Source organism: Myotis brandtii, unplaced genomic scaffold (assembly GCF_000412655.1).
Source record: "Myotis brandtii unplaced genomic scaffold, ASM41265v1 scaffold36, whole genome shotgun sequence".
Lineage (NCBI taxonomy): Eukaryota > Metazoa > Chordata > Mammalia > Chiroptera > Vespertilionidae > Myotis > Myotis brandtii.
In genome coordinates this window covers 7688566-7713801 of record NW_005363836.1, presented here as the reverse complement: position 1 = coordinate 7713801, position 25236 = coordinate 7688566, and the positions used below count along the sequence as shown (strand labels likewise).

Here is a 25236-nt window from a genome sequence, read left to right as displayed (position 1 = left end):
TACAGTTATAACTCTTAAATTTGTATTGCTACATGAAATGAAATACTCTATGTATTATACCACAATTTATTATCTATTATCTATTCTACTATTTATGGGCATAGATATGCCCATAGATATGGGCATTTCAATTTTGGATTATTATGAACAAGGCTACTACAAAAATTTTTATACATGTATTTTGATGTAGATATAAAAAGCATCCATGGGGTCTATCTGCACATCTTCAGCTTTTTTAAAAAAATAAATCTTTATTGGTGAAAGGATTACATATGTCCCTTTCCCCCCCCATTGACCTCTCCCTCCCACTCCCCCTCAAGCCTTCACCATCCACTATTTGTGTCCTTGGGTTATGCATATATGCATATGAGTTCATTGATTGATGTCTTCCTCCCCTCCATCCTCCCCTGCCTTCCCTCTGAGGTTTGATAGTCTGTTCGATATTTCTATGTCTCTGGATCTGAAAGATATACGCAAGTGGAAGAATATACCATGTTCATGGATTGGTAGAATCAACATCATTAAAATGTCCATACTACCCAAGGCAATCTACAGATTCAATGCAATCCCTATTAAAATACAAACAGCATATTTCACAGAGCTAGGACAAATTCTGTAAAAAATTGTATGGAATTAAAAGAGATCCCAAATAGCTGCAGCAATCTTGAGAAGGAAAAACAAAGTTGGAGGAATCACAATACCAGATTTCAAGTTATACTACAAAGCCACTGTTCTCAAAACAACCTGGTACTGGAACAAGAGCAGACATATAGACCAATGGAACAGAACAGAGAACCCAGAAATTGACCCAAGTCACTATACTCATTTAATATTTGACAAAGGAGGGAAGAGCATACAATGGAGTCAAAACAATCTCTTCAACAAATGGTGTTGGGAAAATTGGACAGATACATGCAAAAAAATGAAACTGGATCACCAACTTACACCATACACAAAAATAAACTCAAGAAGGATAAAATTAAATGATGTAAGTCATGAAACCATAAAAATCTTAGAAGAAAACATTGGTAGCAAAATCTCATACATCTCTCATAGCAATATGTTTATGGATACATCTCCTAGGACAATGGAAATTAAGGAGAAAATAAACAAATGGGACCACATCAAAATAAAAAGTTTCTGCACAGCAAAAGAAACCATCAATAAAATAACAAGAGTGCCCACTCCATGGGAGGACATATTTGCCAATGATACATCTGATAAGGGTTAACCTCCAAAATCTGCAGGGAACTCATACAACTTAACAAAAGGAAAATAAACAATCCAATTTAAAAATGGGCAAAGGGCCTCATTAGAACTTCTCCAAAATGGAAATACAGAAGGCCAAAGGCATATGAAAAAGTGCCCAAAGTCACTGACCATCTGAGAGATGCAAATCAAAACAACAATGAGGTACCACCTCACACCTGTCAGAATAGCTATCATCAACAAATCAACAAATGACAAGTGCTGGAGAGGATGTGGAGAAAAAGGAACCCTCATGCACTGCTGGTGGGAATGTAGACTGTGCAGTCACTGTGGAAAACAGTATGGAGTTTCCTCAAAAAATTAAAAATGGAGCTCCCATTTGACCCAATAATCCCACTTCTAGGAATATATCCCAAGAAACCAGAAACACCAATCAGAAAGGACATATGCACCCCTATGTTCATAGCAGCACAATTTACAATAGCTAAGATTTGGAAACAGCCTAAGTGCCCATCAGCAGATGAGTGGATTAAAAAACTGTGGTACATCTACACAATGGAATACTAGGCTGCTGTAAAAAAAAAAAAGAAAGAAAGAAAGAACTCCTACCATGTACAACAGCATGGATGGACATAGACAGCATTATGCTAAGCGAAATAAGCCAGTCAGAGAAAGATCCGTATCACGTGATCTCACTCATATGTGGAATCTAATGAGCAACATAAACTGACGAACAACAACAAAAAACATATTTAGCTTTATTGAAAACAATCCAAAAGTCTATTGACAGGTGATTGGGGAAAAACAGTGGTATATCCTCCACACAATGGAGTACTACTCAGCAATAAAAAGAAGGGACTATTCATATAGGCAACAACATGGATGACTGTTCAAATCTTTATGCTGAGGAAAAGAAAACCAATATAAAGAGAGTACATTCTCTATGATTCAATTTCTATAAATACTAAAAATGCAAACTAACTTAGAGTGACAGAATGCAGACCAATGGTCATCAGAGCAGGAGGCAAAATAATGATAATGGGTTACAGGGGCACTTTGAAACTTAAGGGAGTGATGAAAATGTTTGTCACCTTGACTGCCAAGATGGTTTTACAGATGTGTTCATATGTCAGAACTCATCCAATATTTCCAAAATAACGTATTCATCAGCATTACATGGCCTTGATTTTCCTACGTGAGCTGTAGCTCTTCCTTTGTAAATCTCTCAAAGCCTCTTTTGTTCCAGATCCCTCTCAAATTCAGATTTTTTATTTTTGGCCACTTGGTATATAAAGGTTAATAATATCTTGAGTGTAGCATATGTATCCACCAAAATCCAAATAGTCCTACAAGCCACTGAGCCTCTTTCAAATTAGTAAGGCCTGTCAAAAATACTGTATGTATGTGCAAATATATTACATATATTCTGTGCTATCTCCGTAAAGTGTCCTATAATCTCAGCCCAGGTTTTCCTCTCAAAATTGAACTAAATGAGTTATCACAGTTTTCATTTCTTTCTTGGCTTTACTTTTTATAGATAAGTTATCACAATAGCATCATTGTAATAAATCAACTTACTTTTGATAATGATCAAATAAAAATCTTGCCTTATAAAATTATGATAATGTACTAGGATATATAAGCACCTTTGAAGGAGAATGGAAAATATATACTGTTGTTGTTCCCATGTGAAAGTAAACTAAACCTGACTTTGTTTTGACATAGAATTGAAAACAAATCAGAAGGCAATTGTATAACTTGTTACCATATAGATAGATAGATAGATAGATAGATAGATAGATAGATAGATATAGATATAGATATAGATATAGATATAGATATAATAGATAGACATATACATACATTATTGGTCCCAATTCTTCATTCTTTTCTGCATTCACAAACTAGCCACAACCTCATTGTGGGTGGTGAAATTTTTTAACTCCTTGATTTTGGTTTGCCCCTATGACTTGCTTTGGCCAGTGGCAGGTGGGCAGAAGTGATGATATGTTAGTCAAAAGCTTAGGCTTAAAGGGACCTTGCATGGTTCCTCTTGTCTTCTTGCAGTTCTGCCACACAACAAGAAACCTTACCCCCATCTCACGCCCCGCACCAGGTGACTGTTCCTTCAATCTGGGCCTCAGAATGCACACCTGTAGAGTGGAACAGCCGCTACCAACTAATTCCAACAGCAGTGGCCTGAAGCAGAACCCCTTAGCTAAGCCCATCCTGGGATAACCAAGCTGCATCCAACCCTCAGACACAGATAATGATAAATAATTCTCGTTTAGGACATAATATTTTGGAGTAGTTGCGTAGGTAGCAAGAGTCAACAAAATATAAGGTCCCTTCTTTTTATTGCTGAAAGATCAAATTTCTTATATCTCTCCTTTAAAATATCTAATTGAGTAATTAATTTGAACTTGTGGATTTAAGTTAAAATCTTATTAAAATCATGTTATAGATTTTGAAATTTAGAATAACTTTAAGTTTATTGGGATTTTGAAGTAAAGATATTAAATCTGTAAAAGTCATTTAGTACTCAAGGTTTAGTAAAGCAATTGAACCACTAAAATATGAAATTAAATATGTTAATTTCTGGATATTTTTTAAAATTTGAAAAAGTCGATTTCCTTACATTTTAAATGGTACAAAATATGTTTCAAATGCCCTTTCAAAAATTCTTAATATATATTATTTATTTTTTTTTAATTAAATTTATTGGGGTCACATAACATATAGGTTTCAGTTGTGGGTTTCTATGTTACAAGATTTGTATATTGTACTGTGTGCCCTCCACACTCTCAATATATATTAAAGCTAAACATGTACATTCTATATTACACAACAATTTGGTCCTAGATATATACCCAACAGTTTCTACATGTCTTCCAAAGAAACGTGTATTGGAATGTTTATAGTAGCATTATTTGTAATAGCCCCAAGCTGAAACTATACAAATGCCCATCAATGCTAGTTTAGATGAGAATAAATGATCTTTATCTATGTGCAAAAATATGAATCAAGTAAATACACTATCACATGAAAATCAGACTCCCAAAGAATAAATAGTGAATAATTTGTATAAGAGATAAAAACAGTCAAGAGTAATCTATGCAATTAGAAGTCAGAATAGTGAATATCCTAGGCAATAACTAGACTATGGCATAAAAGGGACTTTCGGGAACTGACAATGTTCTGCTTCTTATTTGAGTTCTAGTTTTATTGATTTGGGAGAATGGGAGACCATGTTCACTCCAGATTTATCAGTCTAGCAAAACAACTTGTCTGTACCTCAGATGACTAAAAACAAACAAACAAAACACTAAGGTTTCTAATCTTCAGCTTTGGAGCCCCTACACAAAACCTACTTGCCTCTCTCATTACTATAAAAAAAACCAGTCCATTGGCAAATGGACTGTTATAAACTTCAGTGCTCCAGACATCTCTATTCCCCTAATCAATCTTCCCAATGCTACTAGTTGGCGAACCAACCACATCATCAAAACTCAATTGGCAAAATTTATGGAAACCCTCCAAATGCCTTGGCCATTGGCATTGCTGTTAGTCCTTCTAAAACGTAGATCCAACCCCTTTGGAGCTCTTAAATTCTCAAATTTTTAAATAACTATTGGGCTCCCCATGCATCTAATGACTGCCTCTTTTTTTAAAATATATTTTTATTGATTTCAAAGAGGAAGGGAGAAGGAGAGAGAGACAGAAACATCAATGATGAGAGAATCATTGATCGGCTGCCTCCTGCATGTCCCCCACTGGGGATAAAGCCCGCAACCTGGGCATATGCCCTGACCTGGAATCGAACCGGTGACCTCTTGGTTCCTAGGTCGACGCTCTACCACTGAGCTACACCCAGCTGAGCAATGACTGCCTCTTTTGATCCACAACTAATAAAAGCAAGCATCCACTGAAAAGAACCAGGCTTTAGTAGAGCAATCTTTTCATAGTGAAAACCTCAAACTACACACTTTACAGCCTGGAGATTTTGTTTATTGTAAAAGATACCTCCCAAAAGACTTCCTTCCATGTTCCAAGGAATCGATTTTTGGATTCATGTATCACCCAGGAAGGAAGTTCCAACACCTGAATAGACTTGCATACTGACCAATGATCTAAAACTAAAGTTTTCTAAACTTTAAGCAAACATCATCTGATACAGAGAGTTCTCCCAAGATCACTGGATGGAGCCTGCATATCTTTTTTTTCCCCTTTGCTTATCTCATTCCTAATGCTACTGCTAATTTCACCCAATTTTCCCTTGATTGTTACTTCAAAAGAAAGGCTCCTACACACACAGTCCCCCACACCCTGCTTTGATGAATCCATAGCAGTAGTCTTATGGGCACTACCTGGTTTGTCTGTGACAAATGACACTCTCAATGGGCCTATGAATGCCTAGCTAGCTGGCAGATCAGAGGCCAATGCTCACTGGGAACTTGATTATTGGTATTGTCATCCATAATAAATCTGAGGTCTCCCATTCATCCTCCCCTTGGTCCTCTGCACCAGACCTTCACAGCCACCTCAAGTGGAAACTTTCAAGAGGTATTCAGACTTGTCTCCACAGGGAGAGTACTCTTCCCTCTTGCTGGTGTACATGCCAGTGAATCTATGATCGTAAGTCTCTCTCTGAGACTGGGAAAACTTGTCAGTTCCACCACCAAGAAAATAGCTGCTGATTATTTAATCAAACTAGTTTTACACCATAAAATAGCTTTGATTATTTACTTAGGAGGTGTGTGTACAATAGCAAAAACTACCTGTTGCACTTGGATAAATTCCTCTGGGAAAGTAGAAACTTAACTACATAAAATTAGACAATAAGCCAATTGGTTGCAACAATCTTTACCTGATGACTCCTGGTCTTTCAATCTATTTAGCTGGTTACCTTTAGGTTTGGGCTTTTGATTTAGGGGTTTAGGACCATTTTACAAATGGGATTTATTATTCTGTTCCTCGTTCTTTGTGTGTATGTAATCATTATATACTATATATATACATATATATAATTGATTTCAGAAAGGGAGAGAGAGAGAAAGATAGAAACATCAATGATGAGAGAGAGTCATTGATCGGTTGCCTCCTGCACCCCCCACACCAGGGATCGAGTCCGAATGTGCCCCAACCGGGAATCAAACCATGACCTCCTGGTTCATAGGTCGATGATCAACCATTGAGCAATGCTGGTTGGGCTGTGTGTAATCATTTTTAAACTCTGTGCCTGTTTGCTAATCAAACCTCTGTAGAAGCAATACACTGAATAGGATGATGTTAGCCCAACACTTCAAGATGATCTCTGATACTTGCAAGATATAAACATTGAGTGGGAAATGCCTAAGAGTTCCCTTTTCTACCTTCCTTGTTATTCAAATGTAGCCTTAAATGGTTTCCAATCACTATGTACTTTTCTTCTGACACGGGCCATGACAACCAGGAAAGGTCCTTCCTAGCACCAATGAACAAAACCACTAAATACAGACAAACCTGACTCTTGATCCCAATGCTTTCTAAGAAAGATCTTGATCAGAAGGGAGGAAATGTGAAAATGGAACCCTCATGAAAAATGGATTCAGGAAGCCATGAAAGGAGAGCTCTCACGCACTCACCCCTCACCATTTATGTAACCAGCACCTGCAGCTTATACAAGCATGAGGAAGAAGGGAGATTCCCTCCCTGTTTGCCTCCTTAGTGACCAGCTGCCTAGCCTCCTTCCTGAGCAACAGCAGGCAGCTGACTACCAGCCAGCAATAAGACACCACCACAACCTCTCCCTAATTTTCTCCTTAAACTCAATAAAAGCTGACCTCTTTTTTGTCTCCTCAGACTTGCCTATGGTTTGCCACATGTATATCCTCTGATATCTTAAACTCAATTGCTGCTTGAATAATCTTTGCTGTTTAATCTTTTGCTGTTGAGAGAGAGAGAGAGAGAGAGAGAGAGAGAAAAGAGAGAGTAGCTTTTGAATCCCTAGATTCAACCATCTCTGAGGCACGTTCAGTTCAATCCCAGCCTTTTCTATGGTTTGGTTCCTTAATCCAATACTATACTCCTCTTTTTTAATTTTTTTATTCATGTAGTTCCGGTTGAGTTTTGTCACATAACTAAAATAGTTGTAATTTCAGAACAATCAAATAATAGTTTCTTTCAGCTGTGGTATTATGGAATTAATTGATATTAATAGCCACATCCTGCAAGAGAGGCTTGGATATTAAACAAAACATGGCTTTGGGTTAAAGAATAAAGCATTAATTGAGGACCCAATGAGATACTTTAGAAATAAAATAAGAAGGCAAAAAACAGGATGACATGGGTAAAGATCCAAAGATGCTGACAAGTCATCCTATCTAATAAAAGAAAAACATGCAAATTGACAAGCCAAGCCCACCAGCCATGCCCACCAGCCAATCAGGAGTGAGTATACAAATTAACCCAGCAAAGATATTGGGTTAATTTGCATATGCAGTTGCCCAGTGGCCTAGGTCCCGGGAACATCCTAGGGTCCCAGGCAGCTCAGAGCCTGCAGGCCCCAGCATAGGCCCTAAGCAGCCTTGGTCCCAGAACACCCCTGACCACTCCTGGCCTACGGGCCTTGGCGCCATGGTTGGTGGGGGGTTGGGGGGGGCAACAGAGGCTTGAGCAGGGCCAGAGAGGAGTGGCAACAGAGGCTTGAGCAGGACCAGAGAGGAGTGGCAGAGGCTTGATTGGAGCCGGGGGGCCCTGCCCAAGCCCCAGCAGAGGCTTGATCAGAGCCAGGGGGCCCTGCCCAAGCCCCAGCAGAGGCTTGATCGGAGCCAGGGAGTCCCTGCCCAAGGCACAGAGGAGGCTTGATCAAAGCAGGGGGGGCCCTTCCCAAGCCCCAGCAGAGGCTTGATCAGAGCCAGGGGGTCCCTGCCCAAGGCACAAAGGAGGCTTGATCAAAGCGGGGGGGAGGGAGGGTGGGCCTGCCCAAGCCGTGGCAGATGCTTCATCAGAGCCGGCAGGTCCTGCCCAAGCCTTGGCAGAGGCTTGAGCAGAACTGGGGGGCCCTGCCCAAGCCACACTGGAGGCTTGAGCAGGCCCAGAGACAGGGAGTGTGCCAGCCTAGGCTTGCCAGCAGTCCTGCCTCTGCAGGTGAGCTGCAAGAGAAACACCTTTTCTGACAGCTCATTGGCTAAGTCTCCTGTACGCCACTGGTAATGTTCTTGGTAACTTGGGTAAAAGGAATCCAAAAAGGTGATCTAGGGTTTTTCCACCTCACTCCTGGAGGAAAAAAGAAAGGTCCGCTGCTGGAGGGCTAAGAAATGTCATATCCTGCCCTAGCCGGTTTGGCTCAGTGGATGGAGGCTCGGCCTGCCCACCGCAGGGTCCGGGTTGATTCTGATCAAGGGTATGTACCTAGGTTGCAGGCTCCTCCCTGGCCTGGGCCCAGGTCAGGGCTCATGCAGGAGGCAACCAATCAAAGTGCCCCTCTCACATTGATGTTTCTCTCTGTCTTCTCCTCTCTCTTCCACATTCTCTAAAAATCAATAGAAACATATCCTCAGTTGAGGATAAAAATGAAGAAAGGAATGTCATATCCTATGAAAGAAACATCTTGAAAAATGCCTAAAGGAAGTTTCCATTTTTTCATGGTGAAGGGACTGGAGTCCGTGTTGATGAAAACACCTTGGCGGCTGTGGTGGTTGGCAGTGGCTGCAGCAGCAGAGTGATGGGCCTGGCGCCTTCCCCTGATCAGCCAGGTCACCTCCCACAGAGGGAGGCCAGACTGCAGCTTAGGCCTGCTTCCAGCGGGCCTAAGCCATCAGTAGGACATCCCCTAGTGCACTAATTTTGTGCACTGGACTCCTAGTTTATATATAAAAGGCTAATATGCTAAGTGGCCCTCCCTCCATCCAACTGATTACTATATGCTCACTGACCACAAGGGGGAAGACATTCAACGCGGGAGCTGCTATGCTGCATTGACTTGGCAGTGGTGGTTCTTGAATAATGCACCCCAAAACCAGAGAGGAGGGAGCCTGATTCCTCATAAGGCTGCACGATTCTGCCTTTGGCCATGGGTTATGTTGTTGCTGGGGCACTGTCAGCCCTGAACCTGATTCACTGCACACTTGTATTTGCGTTCCACACCCTGTATGACAGCAATTTTGCAGAGTGCCCTCTCGCACTCCAGGACCCCTCAGGGGATATTGGAGACTCAGTTTCAGCCCAATCCTCATAGGCCAGGCCGAGGGAACCCACCTGTTGGAGGGACCTCACTCAGTCCATCTCGCCCAGTCCCACCCCACTGGCCACCTTCTAATTAATTTCCTTTCAATGTGCACAAATCCATCCACCGGGTCACTAGTATCAAAATAAACTTTTTCCAAAATTACACACACACACACACACACACACACACACACACAGGTTTTATAAGAAACTTTAATTTTTCACAGGTATAGAGCATACACCCAAAAAGATTATGATTGTTTTTTACAACTTTAAATTCAGCTGTTCCAAGTTATTTATATGTATTATAAATTTTTTGTGTATCTTCATCCAAGCCATAAGTAAAATACACCCCTTCATCTTCATCTACTTGTCTTTTTCCTGGTTTCTCACTTCTCTATGTTTTCTCTTCTCTGATAAGTTTTAATATGTGAAGGGTTCACATATTTATTTTTTCTCTAGCACACTTAGTGCTTTCCTCTGATAGCTGAGAAAAGAGAGACAAAATATTCTTAATACATTATTTAGGAAATGCAACCAGAAGGAAGAGGAACATTGGCCTACTAGGGTCTAAGTTAATCCTGACTTTGGGAGTGCATGCACCATGAGGAGAGAAGAAATGGAGAAACCAAGATGGCACAGAGTCAGGACAGCGAAGTTAATAGTTTGAGTGTTTCCCAGTAGTGTGTGAATGAGAGAACTAGAAAGGATATGATATTCTAATTTGATTTCCCAGAACTAAAATAATATTTGAGAATAAACTGAAACTCTATCTCAACTTTGATTGGAACAGTACAGTGTGTATTGTGCACAGTTTGGTAACAGAGAATACACATAATGCTCAAATCTGAGGCATGCATATGAAAGGTACCTACCTCTACCTAGCACCAGCCACACTGCATTGAGAGGACTCAAAGGAGGGAGTTTTCAAAAGTCAAGTCAAAGAGACAGAAGCATAAGGTCTCAAGGAAAAGCCAAATAAGCAAAGATCACATCAGATGAGGAACAATGCTGATCCAATCCAAATCTAGGTCCCAAGCAAAGAAGTACGTTTTGATAGATGAGGGCAAGGATACAGCTTGGGATGTTCAGACAGTGGGCATGATAGAGCTGCATCATTTCAAAAATTTCATTTTAAAACAAGACCAGGGGAGGAAAAGTAGTCAAATCCTCTAGGTTGTACCCTGAGTGGGGGTGGAAGGATCAAGAAATATGAGGGGAAAAAACATATCCCACCAATGGGTTAAAGGGCAGGATTACTCACAGGGCAGCAACTCACAGAGACACAGAATTGTCAGGTACCCAATAGATCCAAGCAGGAAGTAGCCACAATACGGACATCTTCAAGTTTCTCTACCATCAAATGCATTTACCTGTTTCCTCAAGAGGCAGATCCTCTAAGAAGTCATCTGCTGCCCACAGCATCTGTCTCAGTGCAGAGAGGTTCAGGACGTCCTTTATAGGGTCCAGATTCCACTCTGAGGTATAATTACTGACCACCAAGATGTCAGAAAGAGCAAATCCAAGTTTTTTGTGGACTTCCTCTTGCTGAAATACAGAAATTAAAACCCAGAAATCTCAAAACAGTGAAAAACACCACTTAATGTCAATATAAATTATGAAAGCAATAACAAAGGTAGGCACTTGACAATATTTTTCCTACTGTGAGAAACGGAGATAGAGATCTGGCCCATAAAATACTTTTTCTAAAGAACTTCACAAGTCAAGTTCTAACATCACTGCTAATTTTCACTTAGAATACATAGAACATAGAACAGATTCAATATGAATTAAAATCTAAAGATAACATGGTTCTATATAAACTACTTTGAAATTGAAGCATTTTTAATATACTTACATTAAAGTCCATAATTTCCCTCTTTTCTTTTAAAAGTTATTCTTAGGATAAGGTGATTTTATTTGTTTAATGCTGATATTAAATTTATTTTTTTACATTTCATTTTTCAATTACAACTGACATTTGATAATTTTATATTAGTTTCAAGTGTACAGTACTGATGTTTAATTAGACTAGTTTATCTGTGCAACCAGATTTCCTGGGATAAATACAGGGCTCTGTCACCTCTTAGCACTGTCAATAAGCATTGGCAAATGCTTTTCTCTGTGCACTTGTGTTTTCTCATCTACCAAATATGGTAATGACAATGCCCACCTCATCAGCTTGTTTTAAGTACTGAATAAGAAAACCGATCACTTAATCAGTGCTTAACAAATATTAGCTATCATTATATTCTCCCAACTGGTGTTCCCACCTTGATGCTCCTTTTGACTCTAATCTATTCTTCACATAGGTGTCAGATTAAATTTTGTGAAGCTGACTTTGTTCACATCACTACTCTTTTAAAAAGTTGCTGTGCTTCCCCATAATGCACCTAATTAAGTAAAATCACCTCATGCAAATGTTTCTTTCTCACTTTATCTTTCCCTACAGTGATCCAGCCCTCCACTAAACTGAACACTCTATGCCTCCTGAAATGCTACTTTTTCCTGAAATGCTACTTATGCTGTCCCCATGGCCTGAGTTTTCCCCCCTAAAATACTCCTCCACCTTAAAAGCCATATCCTAGTGCCACCCCAGTAACAAAATCCCGCCCCCCCCCGACCTTTAGCTCAATATTTTCCTCATCTAAACTTTCACCGCATTTTATTTTTCATAATTCCACGATATTTATTATACTCGATCATATCATGTCATATTCTTTTGTCAACTTTTTCTCCTCTAATTCCCCTATCCCCTCACCTCCACCTATAAAGCTGCAAGCTTTTAGCACAGGGGAATTATTTCAATTATCTGTGTATCTGATTAGAGACTATCACACTGGCTCAATCATTGCAGGTAATCAACAAACATTTGTTGAATTGAACCTAATTGAATTAAATTGTAATAAATATAAGTTATCTGTCAGCAGAAAGATAAATACTTAATATTTAAAACTTAGAAAATAAGTCTGAATTATCCAAGCAATTGTTTCAAATATTCTTAAACTTCACAAGTATCTATTTTTATACAAAGTAATATCATGTGATTATAGGGACATACCAGAAAATGTGTTTACAAATGACAGCGTTCATTACCTTGAGCTTCACAGGCATACATTTGTATATGTCTATAAGGTCTCCTTTCATAATCAGATCCATGCTATCCACACAAGTGAGTAAAACCACATGTACCACGCCTATGCCAGATAGATAGATATTGTTTTTATTATTATAGGCAGCATCAGTATTATTTTCAGTTAATCAGCTATCAATTATGCAATAAACTAACTATGGAACAAATTCAGAAATTTGGGGAGGTTCCCTACCCCTCGACACACAAAAAAATCCCTCTGAACTACTTACTGGTACCTGGAATTTTCCTGACATAGGAAGTCCCTTCATTGCCTCCCATGGTAAGAAGTCAGGCTTCAAAGGAAACCACCTCTTCGAAGAGGTAACTAAAATGTATGCTACAGTATTGATGATTGATTTTATATCTTACCCAACAGTTGTGTTTTTATGAAAACTATAGAAAGGCCAAAGGGCTCTAATAAACAAGATGGAGAAGAGGCCTCAAGGAAACAGAATATGTTGAAATATTGCAAATAAACTTCTCCTATATCACAATGGTAGCAGGCACATCTCTGCACACCACCCTTTCAAGGTTTTAAATTTCAGTGAGCAAATAAGTCAATCACTCCCTGCTTCTAACTTCATCAAATCTGTGATAAACTGACTCTTTCCCAAACAAAATGAATAATAAGGACAAGAAAAACCACTGTGGCCCAGCCGGCGTGGCTCAGTGGTTGAGCGTCCATCTATGAACCAGAAGATCATAGTTTGATTCCCAGTCAAGGCACATGCCCAGGTTGCAGGCTCCATCCCCAGTAGGGTGCATGCAGGAGGAACCAATCAATGATTCTCTCTCATTATTGATGTTTCTGTCTCTTGCTCTCTCTCTCTCCCTTCCTCTCTGAAATCAATAAAAATATATGAAAAGAGAAGAAGAGAAAAGAAAGAAAAGAAGAAAAGAACAGAAAAGAAAAGAAAAAAGAAAAGAAGAAAAGAAAAGAAAAGAAAAGGAAAGGGAAAGGGAAAGGGAAAGGGAAAGGGAAAGAAAAGAAAAGAAAAGAAAAGAAAAGAAAAGAAAAGAAAAGAGAAAAGAAAAGAAAAAGCAGTGTGGGGCACTTTAATTCCCTAATCCTGCTTACCTTCTCCAAAGCCTTTATGCTACCTCTTTTTATCAAGCATCTTATTTTCCTCTCTTTTTCTTACTAAAATGTGTTTTCCTCTTTCTAATCCTTTAAGGCCCAAAGGGAAGTCTAGGACTGTTGGTAAATAAATGCATGCTAAGATGCAGTGAGGACTGTACTAAACTCTACATATAAATTAATTTGTTTAATCCTTACATTAAAACCTCCATTGTTATACTAATTTTATAGATTAAGACACTGTGGCATAGAAAGTTTAAATCACTTGCACAAAGACATACAGCTAGTGGGTACTTGATTTGAATGAACCACACTGATGGGCCAGGGAATATTTAAATATGCATTTTCATAAGTTCTTCATCCTGTTCAAATCCATTCTACAATATAGTCTAATCAGTTAGCCTTAGAAGTACAGTGGAATAAGACTCACCACACTTTATCACCTCCCTTCGAGCTTTCTTGATCTTTGCTACCATCTCATCAGAGAGTTGCTCAATAGAGTTGGCATCAAACACAAATGCCACACAATGGATTCTGTCCTCCAGCAATGGGAAGTCAATATAGTTACTATGACCTGGTGTGATTGGTTTCATGAAATTAAACTGTATGGTAAACATAAAGGGACATATTAATTCAAGAAATATTTATAAGCACATACTATGTATCAGGCACTGTGCAAGTGAATAAAACAGTGAACATAACAAACAAGTCTTTAATAGTATGAAGATAACAGTCTGGTAGAGAAGACAGTCATTATGCAAGTACTTTCATAGAAAAAGCTTCTGAGAAGAAGGGACATGTCATAGGAAGGTCAAAAACAAAAGCAAACATAAAAATAACACAGGTGAGTTCATCTGGATAAGAGAATAAGAATATGACAGAAAGTATCCTAGATAGAAGAAGCAATGTGGGCAAAGGTGGAATTGGTATCATCAGGCAGAATACAAGGGGGGAAGTGGTACAAAATGAGATGCATTTACTCTGAAACTAGAAATCCTCTTCTGGTGATCTGTCCCACAAATGTATGTTTAAGTCTATTAACTTCAGGACTATTTGTAGCAGCAAAATTATGTTACATCAATGACATATAGTGTTCTATTACTTCTCTGAAAAAGAGGAAACCACAAATCTTTATTTTATAATATATTAAAAAATGGAAGTAAATCATAACTTCTTATATGGATACTTATAGGAAGCAGGGAGAAATGCATTTGAAGTAACAGAGAAGGAAGATGGATTATTTGAATATACCTTATTTTGTAGATTTGACTTTAGAACCATATAAATTATAAACATATATATAAATATAAAAAAATTAAATTTAAAAAGCAATCTCTAAATTGAATTAAATGACTTAACTTTTGCATCCAACTGGGGTCATATCTACACAGAAAGAAGCTATGTCTGATTGACTTTAAAACACAGTAATTTGTGTACTCCTACTACATGTTATGTGCTAAACACAATATAAAAAATCTGCTAAGAATTTAAAAGTTTCCAATATTTATTGGTTATTTTTATTCTTTTGATATTAAATATAATTATGATTAGATCATTCATGGTAGTGTTAGATAATTATTTCTGAGATTACAGTGAATATTATGTGATATAAAGCAAATGAGTTGTGACATATTTTGTCATCTCTAGTATCCTTCAGACTAGAGATTTTCTGTTCAGATAAAGCAGATACTGATGCAAGATAAAAGAGATTAAGTAAAAACTATATAGTCCTGTATCTATATTTAGATTTGTCCACTAAAAAAAGCAAGAACCAACAATCCACTAAATAGCAATGAACAGTTCTAATGACCCAAACTAAACCAAACCAATATGTCTTAGAGAAGTAACTGACTCAAAATCTGGACTGTAAATATACAAAATATGGTTTATATTTATAGTCATACAAGAATTCAAGGAATATAGCAGATTTTTATGTCAACAGAACTCAGAATCTAAATTGTAGCAGCTCCTAGTGGTCAAAGATGTTACATTTGACATCTTTATGTAGATAAACTACAGTGCATTGAAACACATCAAATATGTTCAATTCATGAGTTCATAATGATAATAAAATAATCACTGGTCAGTGTTGGCAGATGTAAAGAAACCAACTTATTATTTCAAAAGCTTATAAAAAAATCAAGCAGATATTCTGACCATCCTATATTAATGGTATTAACTGTACCACTAAGTAATCAAATAGTGGGTGAGGGGAAGTTGTCTTTCACACATGTGAAATGAAGAAGCAATGATAGAGATAGAACATCACTATTTTCATACCCTAATAAATAAAGGTATCTAGGTGTTGAATGTTCATGAAACCTATATTACAAAAGTGAGAAGGTTCAAAATTGGGTGGCTTTCATGGAAGAGCACAACACCATCTTATGAAGCCGACCTGAATCTGAATGTGTGTCTATATTCATCTAGCAATTTTCAGGATACATAAAAAATAAAACTACATCAAGTGATGAAAACAGCAAATTTCATACTATGGGAAAGTATATGTCTATAGAATAACCAAACAGATTTCTTAAAAATCATATTGCAAGTAAAAATGCCAAAAGAGATAGAGGCAAAATTTGCAATTAAAAGAGGCTGAATAAGTCTTTTGAATCATTATTTAAAAACTGTTTTAAAAGATGCATAATATGGTGCTTATAAGACAATTAGAAATTTGTCCAGTTTGGGTGATATTTGATAATTATTTAAGTAAAAATTAAGGAATAATCCAGATGTGATAAAGATATTACAGTTATGTTTAATAATGTGTGTGGACTTTAGTAATAAAAATCTGTGATTTGTATGTTGTGAAAAAAAGATATACATATCACATATATATTTGTGTGTGTGTATATATATATATTCATTTAGCTCTATGTTAAAGAATAAAAGAATATAAAATAAAATGAATATAATATAAATTAATATAAAACATACTGTGTTTCTGGATAGGAACACTGGATATGTGAAGATGTGAAACAACTTTGAGTATGAAATTTTAATGCAATTTTACTCAAAGCACTAACAAATAAAACACAAACAATCAAATAAAATACAAACAAGCTCACTTGGAAAAGTATATATGTGAAAATGGTCAAGGAAAACAAATGTGAGAAATAAATATTGAGTACTGCTTGTCCAGTGAGTTATTAAGATATACTGGGTTGCTACAGTAACTAAAACAATTAAACAACATGGTAATGAACATAATAAAGAAATGTATAAATACATCAATAGAACAAACTACAGGATACAAAAACCAATCCCTATTTTTGTTAGGAAAAAGAGGCAAAAGTGTTCAATGAAAGATATTGCCACAATTGACTATTCATTTGGAATAAGGTAAATTAATTAATAACTCAAGATCTAAATATTTACAAAAAGAATTGGAAAGTTTTTTAAAAAGACAGACTACCTCTTTTCTTTAATCTCCCCTTTCCTCTTGCCTGGAACACTAACAGTGCTCAGCGTAAACATCTTGAGAGCAGGAGGATAAAAGTCACATATCAGTGCCCAGCTGGTGTGGTTCAGTGATTGAGCATCCACCTATGAACCAAGAGGTTACCAATTCCCTGGTTGTGGGCTCAGTCCCCAGTAGGGGGCGTGCAGGAGGCAGCTAATTGATGTTTCTATTTCACTATCTCTCTCTCTAAAATCAATAAAAACCTATTTTTAAAGAAAAAAGTCACATGTTTTAGCCATCTTGGGCTGCTATAAGAAATTATGATATTGTGTGGCTTAAACAACAAATACTCATTTTTCATAGTTCTGGAGATCAAGGTTTTGCTGACAGATTTGTCTAATGAGAGCTCCCTTCCTAGTTGGTAGAAAGCCACCTTCTTGCTGTGTCCTCATGTGGCTGAGAGAGAGAGACCATCTCTCTTTTGTGTCTTCCTATATAAGGACACTAATTCCATTCCTGAGGGCTTTACTCCATGATTTTATCATCTTCCAAAGGCCCACCTCCAAATATCATCACATTGTGGAAGAGGGCTTTAACATATGAATTTTGAAGGAACACATTCAATCCATAGCACTCTATGCTGAGGATCTCAGAACAGAAAGACAAAAGGATCTTGAAAATTATAACCTCGAAGAGCTGACACACTGGCCCAAAGCTACCTACCTTCAGACTTCCTGCTACATAACAAAGATTACCTATGTGAGTAAGTTGAATAGCCAAAAACAATTGAGTGTGTAACAGCATTCAGAATTGTTATGACAGCTATGATAGAAGAGACTTTTGGATGTTTTAATTCCTTGTAAAATAAAATATCAAAAGAAACAAAGGATCTTGAACCACTATAGTTTAAGAAAATAAATGCTGATGCACTAACTAGACTAGAGTCTTATGTCCTAATAGTGGACAAAAAGAAACATTTTAAATATCAATTATAACTCTTCAATAATTGTCAAATTATACCTGGTATCTGTCAGGAACGTGGCCTTTTAAGATGTAGGGTATGTCATCCATGCACAGCCCATTTTCCTCACTCAGCCCCATTGAGTCACACAGAATAAATGGCAAGGACTTGCCATCCTTCCCATCCTTAATGGAATATGTCCTGTACTGCAAAGAAGGAAGAAAGGAACTTTAGGAGTTCATTTTATTTATATATAGTTGAAGTGTATGTACATGTAATGAAGTTGATCAGGAAAAAAAAAACTTTTCAAATCTAACTTGAACAAAATAGCAAAAGCTGAGTGACCTAGAATGGACTCACCTGCTCAGATATCCCAGTTCTGTCAGAGCCGACCAAAGCCTGGTGGGTTACATGGCCTCGTAAAACAGACTTTACTGAGTTGAAAAAGCTAGACTTCCCTGCTCCAATCGGGCCCAGGAGCAGAATTCGAATTTGGTGAACCAGGTCCCTAGATGGTTTGTAAGTTCTTATGGCAGACAGTAAGCTCCCCCGGAGTCTGTTTAGACAAGACCATTTTAACAGTTGACTGAGGTTAGATCACAAGACCTTAGCATAAATTTTCCTTGAATTTCTTTTCTTTCCTTACACATTATTATTTATTTTTGATGATCAATTTGCTTTCTTATATAAGAAGACATAAAATTATCCTACCTTAAATCCTATTGTAAAAGAAGAAAAAGCAAAAATTACACTTTTAACTAAGGCCATTCAGACATAAAATCTTTCAGATTTAAGCAAGCAGACCATGTAAACTTAGAATTCAATATCAACTACGTTAAACATGAAAATAAATTATCTCTCTATATAAAAACATAATATGCAAATCAACTGGACAGCAGAACAACCAGTCGGCTATGACGCACACTGACCACCAGGGGGCAGACGCTCACTGTCCCCTACAGTGAGCACAAGGGGACAATGAGGCCCAGAGAGAGAAAAGGACCCCTGGGGATGCACCTGCTAGGCCTGACCCACCCCCACCTACCTTGGTTCATTTTGTTTCCAAGAAAACCCTGCCCATCCCCCACTCGGGCCAGCCTTAGCGGGAGGTGGGACTCTGCCAGCTGTGGCTTTCAAGTCCTCGACCCCCTGCTCTGTATCCCACCGTGCAATGCTGGAACTACCCCCAGCCCACAGGCCCTGATTGCCTGATAGGGGCCTGCCTGCCAACCTCTCTGTCTCTCCCCCCCCCCCCCCAATTGCCCTATGGGAAACCGAAACCGGAGTGGGTGGCAGCAGACATGGGAAGCCTTGGGGCCCCGATCACCCCACCAGTTGCCCCACACACAGAGGGTGACTGGTGGCAGCAGGAGGTGGGGCCAGCAAGCAGGCGGGAACGGCCAACCTCTCAGGCCCTTTCCCCGGCCACCAGGTTCTTATCGCCCGATGGGGAACCAGGAACTGGGCATGGTGGCAGCAGACATGGGAGACGCCTGGGCCCCAATCACCCCACTGGTCACCCCACACACAAAGGGCAACCAGCAGCGGTGCCAAGGGGTGGGGCCAGCTGCTGGCTGCCGGCAGCCAGGAAAGATTGGCCCTGATCTCAGGCCAGGCCTAGGGACCCTACCCATGCATGAAGTTCATGTGCTGGGCCTCCAGTGTGTGTGTGTGTGTGTGTGTGTGTGTGTGTGTGTGTGTGTGTGTGTGTCTGTGTGTATGAAGGCTAATATGCAAGTGTCCCCTAGGGAGTTCGACAGGAGACCAGGAGTTTGATCACTCGCTATGATGTACACTGACCACCAGGGGGCAGCGTGAAATGAACGGAGGCCCCGGTAGGCAGCCAGCAGCTGGGGAAGGGAGGCCCCGACCAGCAGCTGGAAGGCCCCAATTGGCCCTGATCACCAGCCAGGCCTAGGGACCTTACCAGTGCATGAATTTCATGCACTGGGCCTCTAGTGAATAATAAAACTCAAAACCACAACATAATTTGTGACTTTTGAAGTTTATGGAAGGAAACCATTCCTACCATGTTCTTGAAATTCATAATAGGTTATTTCCCCATCTACCAACCACCCCTTCCATAGCAAGTACCTAAAAGAGTTGAAAATGCAACTGCAAGAATTCTTAGCAAAAAAATGTATACATACAGCCAAATAATTATTTTCCTTCAAGTATATCAAAAATTAGAAATGTCTTCCCTCTGGTGGTGTTCTTTTGGTTTTAACATTAGTATTATCAAATAGCTTTATAATTATATAGTTTATTCTTGTGGATAGTGATCCACAAGTTATCTGTCATAATTTGTGCTACCAATTTTATTAACAGAATCTATAATATAAGTTTAAGATAATAAACAGAATAATAGAACTTTAAAAACACTGACTTACTCAGCAACCCCGTCCATCTTCCTTGTGTCCAATAAATCTGAGGAAATAATTAAAGAATAATGAAGGTTACAAGTTGTTGAATGGTTGGCTGACTGAATGAATGTCAATGAAAAAATACCAAAATAGCCTTTTTGTGAGAACAGTGCACTATAGTAAAAAGCACTTGAAGAAAATTATGGCAAATATCCTGAACATCACCTCATTTGAAGAGGCGAAAGGCAAGGTGAGCACTGGAAGACTATGATGTCTGCAGATGGTTTCTTACCCAATTACTCAGCAATAGTGTGTGGCCCACTCCCACATGGGAGGTGAGGGCGGGGATTCTTTCCGAATCAGAAAAGCAAGGCCTAGAAGCATGCACAGGCAAGGAGAGACTGGGAATGCTCTAATTTCTCCTCCATAGCCCTATGTCTGAAAGGGATAATTTACAGACACGCACACGGAAAAAAAAAAAAAAAAAAAAAAAAAAAAAAAAAAAACAACAGCAAACAAACAAAAACACAAAAAACACAGGCACAAGATTTTTTTCCAAAAGTTACTGTCAATAACGAAGCTTCTGGAATTTATAATTTTATTCATGACTTCAGAAGAGCATGTGGGACTCATTCCTATTCAAGCAGAGCACAGTGAGAGGTTCAGGGGTGGCCTGGGGACTTCATTTGTACCAATGAGGCTCAGGCCAAGAATTCTTTTGATGCTTAAAAGGGAGACTCTTTTATGGTGGATTTAAAACTGAAATAATTAGGTGTAGTGATGCAACCCTCTACAAAATAAGCATACTGTATGGGACATTTATAATATAGCTATATGTATGGTTACAAAGAAAACCTCTTTAAAACAAGAAGTGGAAATAGTAAAGACTTCACTCAATGACTATAATATAGTAAAACTAGAAAAGAACGGGTTAAACAAACAAAAAAGCAAACTCTTGGGAATTTAAAAAGCATTCTCTCAAATAATTTTAACATCCAAAAGGAAACAATACACATTAACTTGTTAGTGATGAATGTTAAGGGGAGAGAGAGAGAAATACCATCTTTTGACCATCAAATGGGCAAATTTCCTGAAGTTTGGCAAAGGATGCAGGAAAATAGGCATTTCGTAACACTCTTGGGGGTAGTATAGACAACTGAAGTTTTTGAAAAGTCTATCAAAATGTAAATGTAAATAACTCTTAAACAACAATTCCAGTTCCAGAAAGTTACCCTAAAGCAGCGGTTCTCAACCTGTGGGTCACGACCCCTTTGGGGGTCAAAGGACCCTTACACAGGGGTCGCCTAAGACCATCAGAAAACACAAATATAATTACATATTGTTTTGTTATTAATCACTATGCTTTAATTATGTTCAATTTGTAACAATGAAATTGGGGGTCACCACCACATGAGGAACTGTATTAAAGGGTCGCGGCATTAGGAGGGTTGAGAACCACTGCCCTAAAGTATTTTTTGTCCACAGCTTTATGCATAAAGATATCACAGGAGCATTGTTTACAGCAGCAAATGTTGGAAACAATTTAAATGTTCTTAAGTAGAAAAAAGGCAAATGAATTTTGGTCTTTGGATATAATGGAAACCTGCATCAGAAAGGACCGAGTACCAATCAACAGAAGCTCAGGCTCTGGCTTTTGTTTTTTTTTCCAAGAGAATCTCACAATCTTTATATTTGCTTCTCTCTCTCTCTCTCCTTCTTTCACATTTCCTCCTCCTCCCCACAAACACATTTCAAAAAACTCTGCATATGCTACTTTGGACTATGGTTGTGTCTTAGCCATCAATTTGTGACCAGGTTTCAGTCTGAGTCGCCTAGAAATAAGGACAAGTAAAAGGTCATTTTTCCTTAAAGAAATAGGTCAGCATGCAGAAGATAATTCTAAGATTATGTAGTCAAACTTACCTTCACATCGAAAAACTTCACATTCTTCAAAAGATATTGTCTGATGTTGAGATAGTTTTAATTTTTTAATTGTATCTAAGCTCATAGTCACTTTTTTTCCTGATAGATCCATCAGGAATTCCCCTTTATTACCATAGTGATAAACATAATCACTCAAATCATGTGGTCCAATTTCACATCTTAAAATTTTAGTCTCTTCAAAGGCAAAAAGGAGGCAGGAAACTCTGGTATTATTTTTGTCATTCTGGGGTATATATGACCCAAAAACATGATCAGAACTGTAAATCACTAGTAGAGTGGGTCCTTCATTATAGCATCTCCTCATCAAATTGGTATCAGCAAATCCATGGACACTAGCCCTATAAAGAAGGCTAAACTTCCCTTTCACAAGGTTTTGCAGTTTCTTTTCTTGTATCCACGTCAAACGAGTTGCCATATTTCCCAACCTAGTGGAAAATCAAACATATTTTCCATAAGTATTGAAAAACAGATAATATGTACTGTCACAAACCTTGCATTTATGCCTCTTATTTACTCTACATTTCACATGGAATGTGTAAACGAGGGTGGACAGCAAGAAAAAAAAACATTCTAAATTATTATTTTTAGAAAGATTTTTTAAAGGCTATTGTTTACAAGTGGCTAGGAAAAGTGGAAAACAGCAGGTCTTTTACCTGTTTGTAGAATCCATACAGGGGCTGAGGCTGAGAGTAGTTGCTCTGTCTGGACAGCGAGGCAGGCATAAAACAATAGCAGAGGCGTCAGAGATTCAGAGAAAAGGAAACTGAAAGTCAATGGGGCCCAGCCCAGTTGGCAGTGTGCCAACTTCCCTCTGGGAGGTAGCATAAACTAATCCAGCTCATTTTGGATAAGACTTTCATATAAAAACATAACTGGTGTTACAGAGCGAGTCCCCCAGAGACAGACCACCGACTCATAGATGGTTTGAGCAAGCAAGCGTTTATTAATTACAGATCCGGATCTGGGCCCCTGCCGTAGCTGACACAGCAGCAGGCAATCGCCGGGCGAAGGGCGAAGGGCGGAGGGGCAGTCCCTCCTTTTATCACCCCTCCCAACCTTGGCTGATCTATCCTATTCCTATTGTTTGGCTACTACACTAACAGCCCGCCCCCTGGGCGAGGGCCAGGCGGAATTCCTGCCGTTTTGCTAAAGCTATTCTTCTCCCTGACAGGCTTTGCTCAGCTTCCTTCTTTCCCCAGATGCCACTCTGGCGGAATTCCTGCCGTTTTGCTAAAGCTATTCTTCTCCCTGACAGGCTTTGCTCAACTTCCTTCTTTCCCCAGATGTCACTCTTATCTGGACTTGTTTTTCAAGTCTGGTCTTCCCCTATGTCTGATTCACGTTACAAGCTATGTTCAGTACTTTTCCACCCTGGTTGAGCCCCCCACCCTATCTCAACTGGGAGAATCAAAGAATCAATGTCAAATTAAAAAAATTACTTCCGCTGTAACCGGTTTGACTCAGTGGATAGAGCGTTGGCCTGTGGACTGAAAGGTCCCAGGTTCGATTCTGGTCAAGGGCATGTACCTTGGTTGTGGGCAGATCCCCAGTGGGGGGTGTGCAGGAGTCAGCTGATCGATGTTTCTAACTCTCTATCCCTCTCCCTTCCTCTCTGTAAAAAATCAATAAAATATATTTTTTAAAAATATTTTTTTAAATCACTACCTTTTTAAGTGACTTTATAAAAACTTTTAAGAAAATTCAATTTTTAATGTGGACATACAAAGAAATGTCTATTCTAACTTCAGAACACATCTCAAATTAATCCACATCTCTCAATCTATGCTATTCATTTATTCTAAACCAACCTATCTCCTTATGTAAATTGTTGTTGTTATAATAGCTTCCTAATTGGTTCCATTGCTTTTCTGCTTGCCCCCTTCCCATCTATTCTTCTTAAAACAGCCAGAATCAACTGTGTCTGTAAAACATAAGCTAAATCATGTCAATCTCTAACTGAAGCTCCTTCCCTAACTTCACAATGTTGGGGTAAAAAACTTATGTTCTGTGGCTAAATACATCCTGTGGATTTGTTTTGCAGGGCCATTATAATTCCTTTTCTTCTTTTCTAAAATTTTAAATTTGAAAGCTTTTACATCATTGAGCATCTACTCTCTAGTTGCCCATTGTCTTCACAAATCCCCTATTCCTGCTTCTGACAAATTTAAATTCCCCACCTAGCCCAGAAAAATATATAAGTTTTGAGTTTATTAAAAAGCAACATCAATTTAAAATATTTTAAGCAGCTTTTGGGTATTATTTACTTAGGTAAAAATAAAAGCACTAGAAGTTATAATATGCTTATTATTTGCCAAACACTTTAAATGTATCTTAATATTAATATTATCACCAGTTTTCAGATAAACAAACAGAATTTTGGAGTTAAATTATTTTCCAAAGATCATCTGCTATTGAACTGCAGAGCCAAGACTGAACTATAATCTAAGTGAAAACAGAGGAGTGATGGATTTTTATTTATGTACACTTGTTAAAAGTGATAAAATTACACACTTTCAACATGTGCAATTCAATATTTCAATGATCTCAATTATACCTTACTATAGTTGTTTTTTAAAATATTCCAAACTTTCCAAATGATATGTTTTTTTCTGTATTGTAAGGAAGTTTATAATAACACTAGTAGCCCGGTGCACTGGGGTAGGGGGGGAAAGGGGCCCCTCAGTCTGGCCTTCACGCTCTCCAATCTGAGACCCCTCAGGGAATGTCCAACTGCCTGTTTGTGCCCACACATTTAACAGATAACAGCTCCATTGTTGTTTCTTTCTTATGCTTAAAACCATTGGAATTAGTAGGTATTCAAAGTGTGTATACATTTTGGGGGGACACCCTGTATATCTCTAGTCAGAGGTGAAAGAAACCAACAGCAGATTTGGAACCCCCAGACAGGGAACCTTGCTCATTCCCCACATGTCT

At 38.5% G+C, this 25236-nt stretch overlaps 1 protein-coding gene across 3 annotated transcripts; it reads right to left on the bottom strand.

Moving 5' to 3' along the window:
• Window positions 1-425: 425 nt before the first annotated feature.
• On the bottom strand, window positions 426-23683 carry IFI44 (interferon-induced protein 44). Of its 3 annotated transcripts, none has more exons than XM_005871955.2 (9): window positions 22956-23683; window positions 22282-22727; window positions 20386-20422; window positions 18356-18551; window positions 18055-18201; window positions 14059-14230; window positions 12514-12614; window positions 10791-10965; window positions 426-460 (listed from the first exon to the last, which is right to left on the bottom strand). In XM_005871955.2, exons 1-9 carry the CDS (start codon window positions 22970-22972, stop codon window positions 447-449), a joined length of 1305 nt encoding a protein of 434 aa, XP_005872017.1. In that variant the 5' UTR covers window positions 22973-23683; the 3' UTR covers window positions 426-446. The 3 variants fall into 3 exon arrangements, with proteins under 3 accessions (XP_005872017.1, XP_005872016.1, XP_005872018.1); XM_005871954.2 differs by lacking the exon at window positions 426-460 and adding an exon at window positions 9655-9904; XM_005871956.2 differs by lacking the exon at window positions 426-460 and having other exon boundaries at window positions 12479-12614.
• Window positions 23684-25236: the final 1553 nt, after the last annotated feature.

Excerpts from the sequence above, each read along its gene's own strand:
- IFI44 (XM_005871954.2), bottom strand. Across the intron at positions 10,966-12,513 it reads GTATGCCTGTGAAGCTCAAG|CAAGAGGAAGTCCACAAAAA; the intron begins GTAATGAACGCT and ends TCTGTATTTCAG. Across the intron at positions 9,905-10,790 it reads TCTGCCTCTTGAGGAAACAG|CTATCAGAGGAAAGCACTAA; the intron begins GTAAATGCATTT and ends CTCTTTTCTCAG.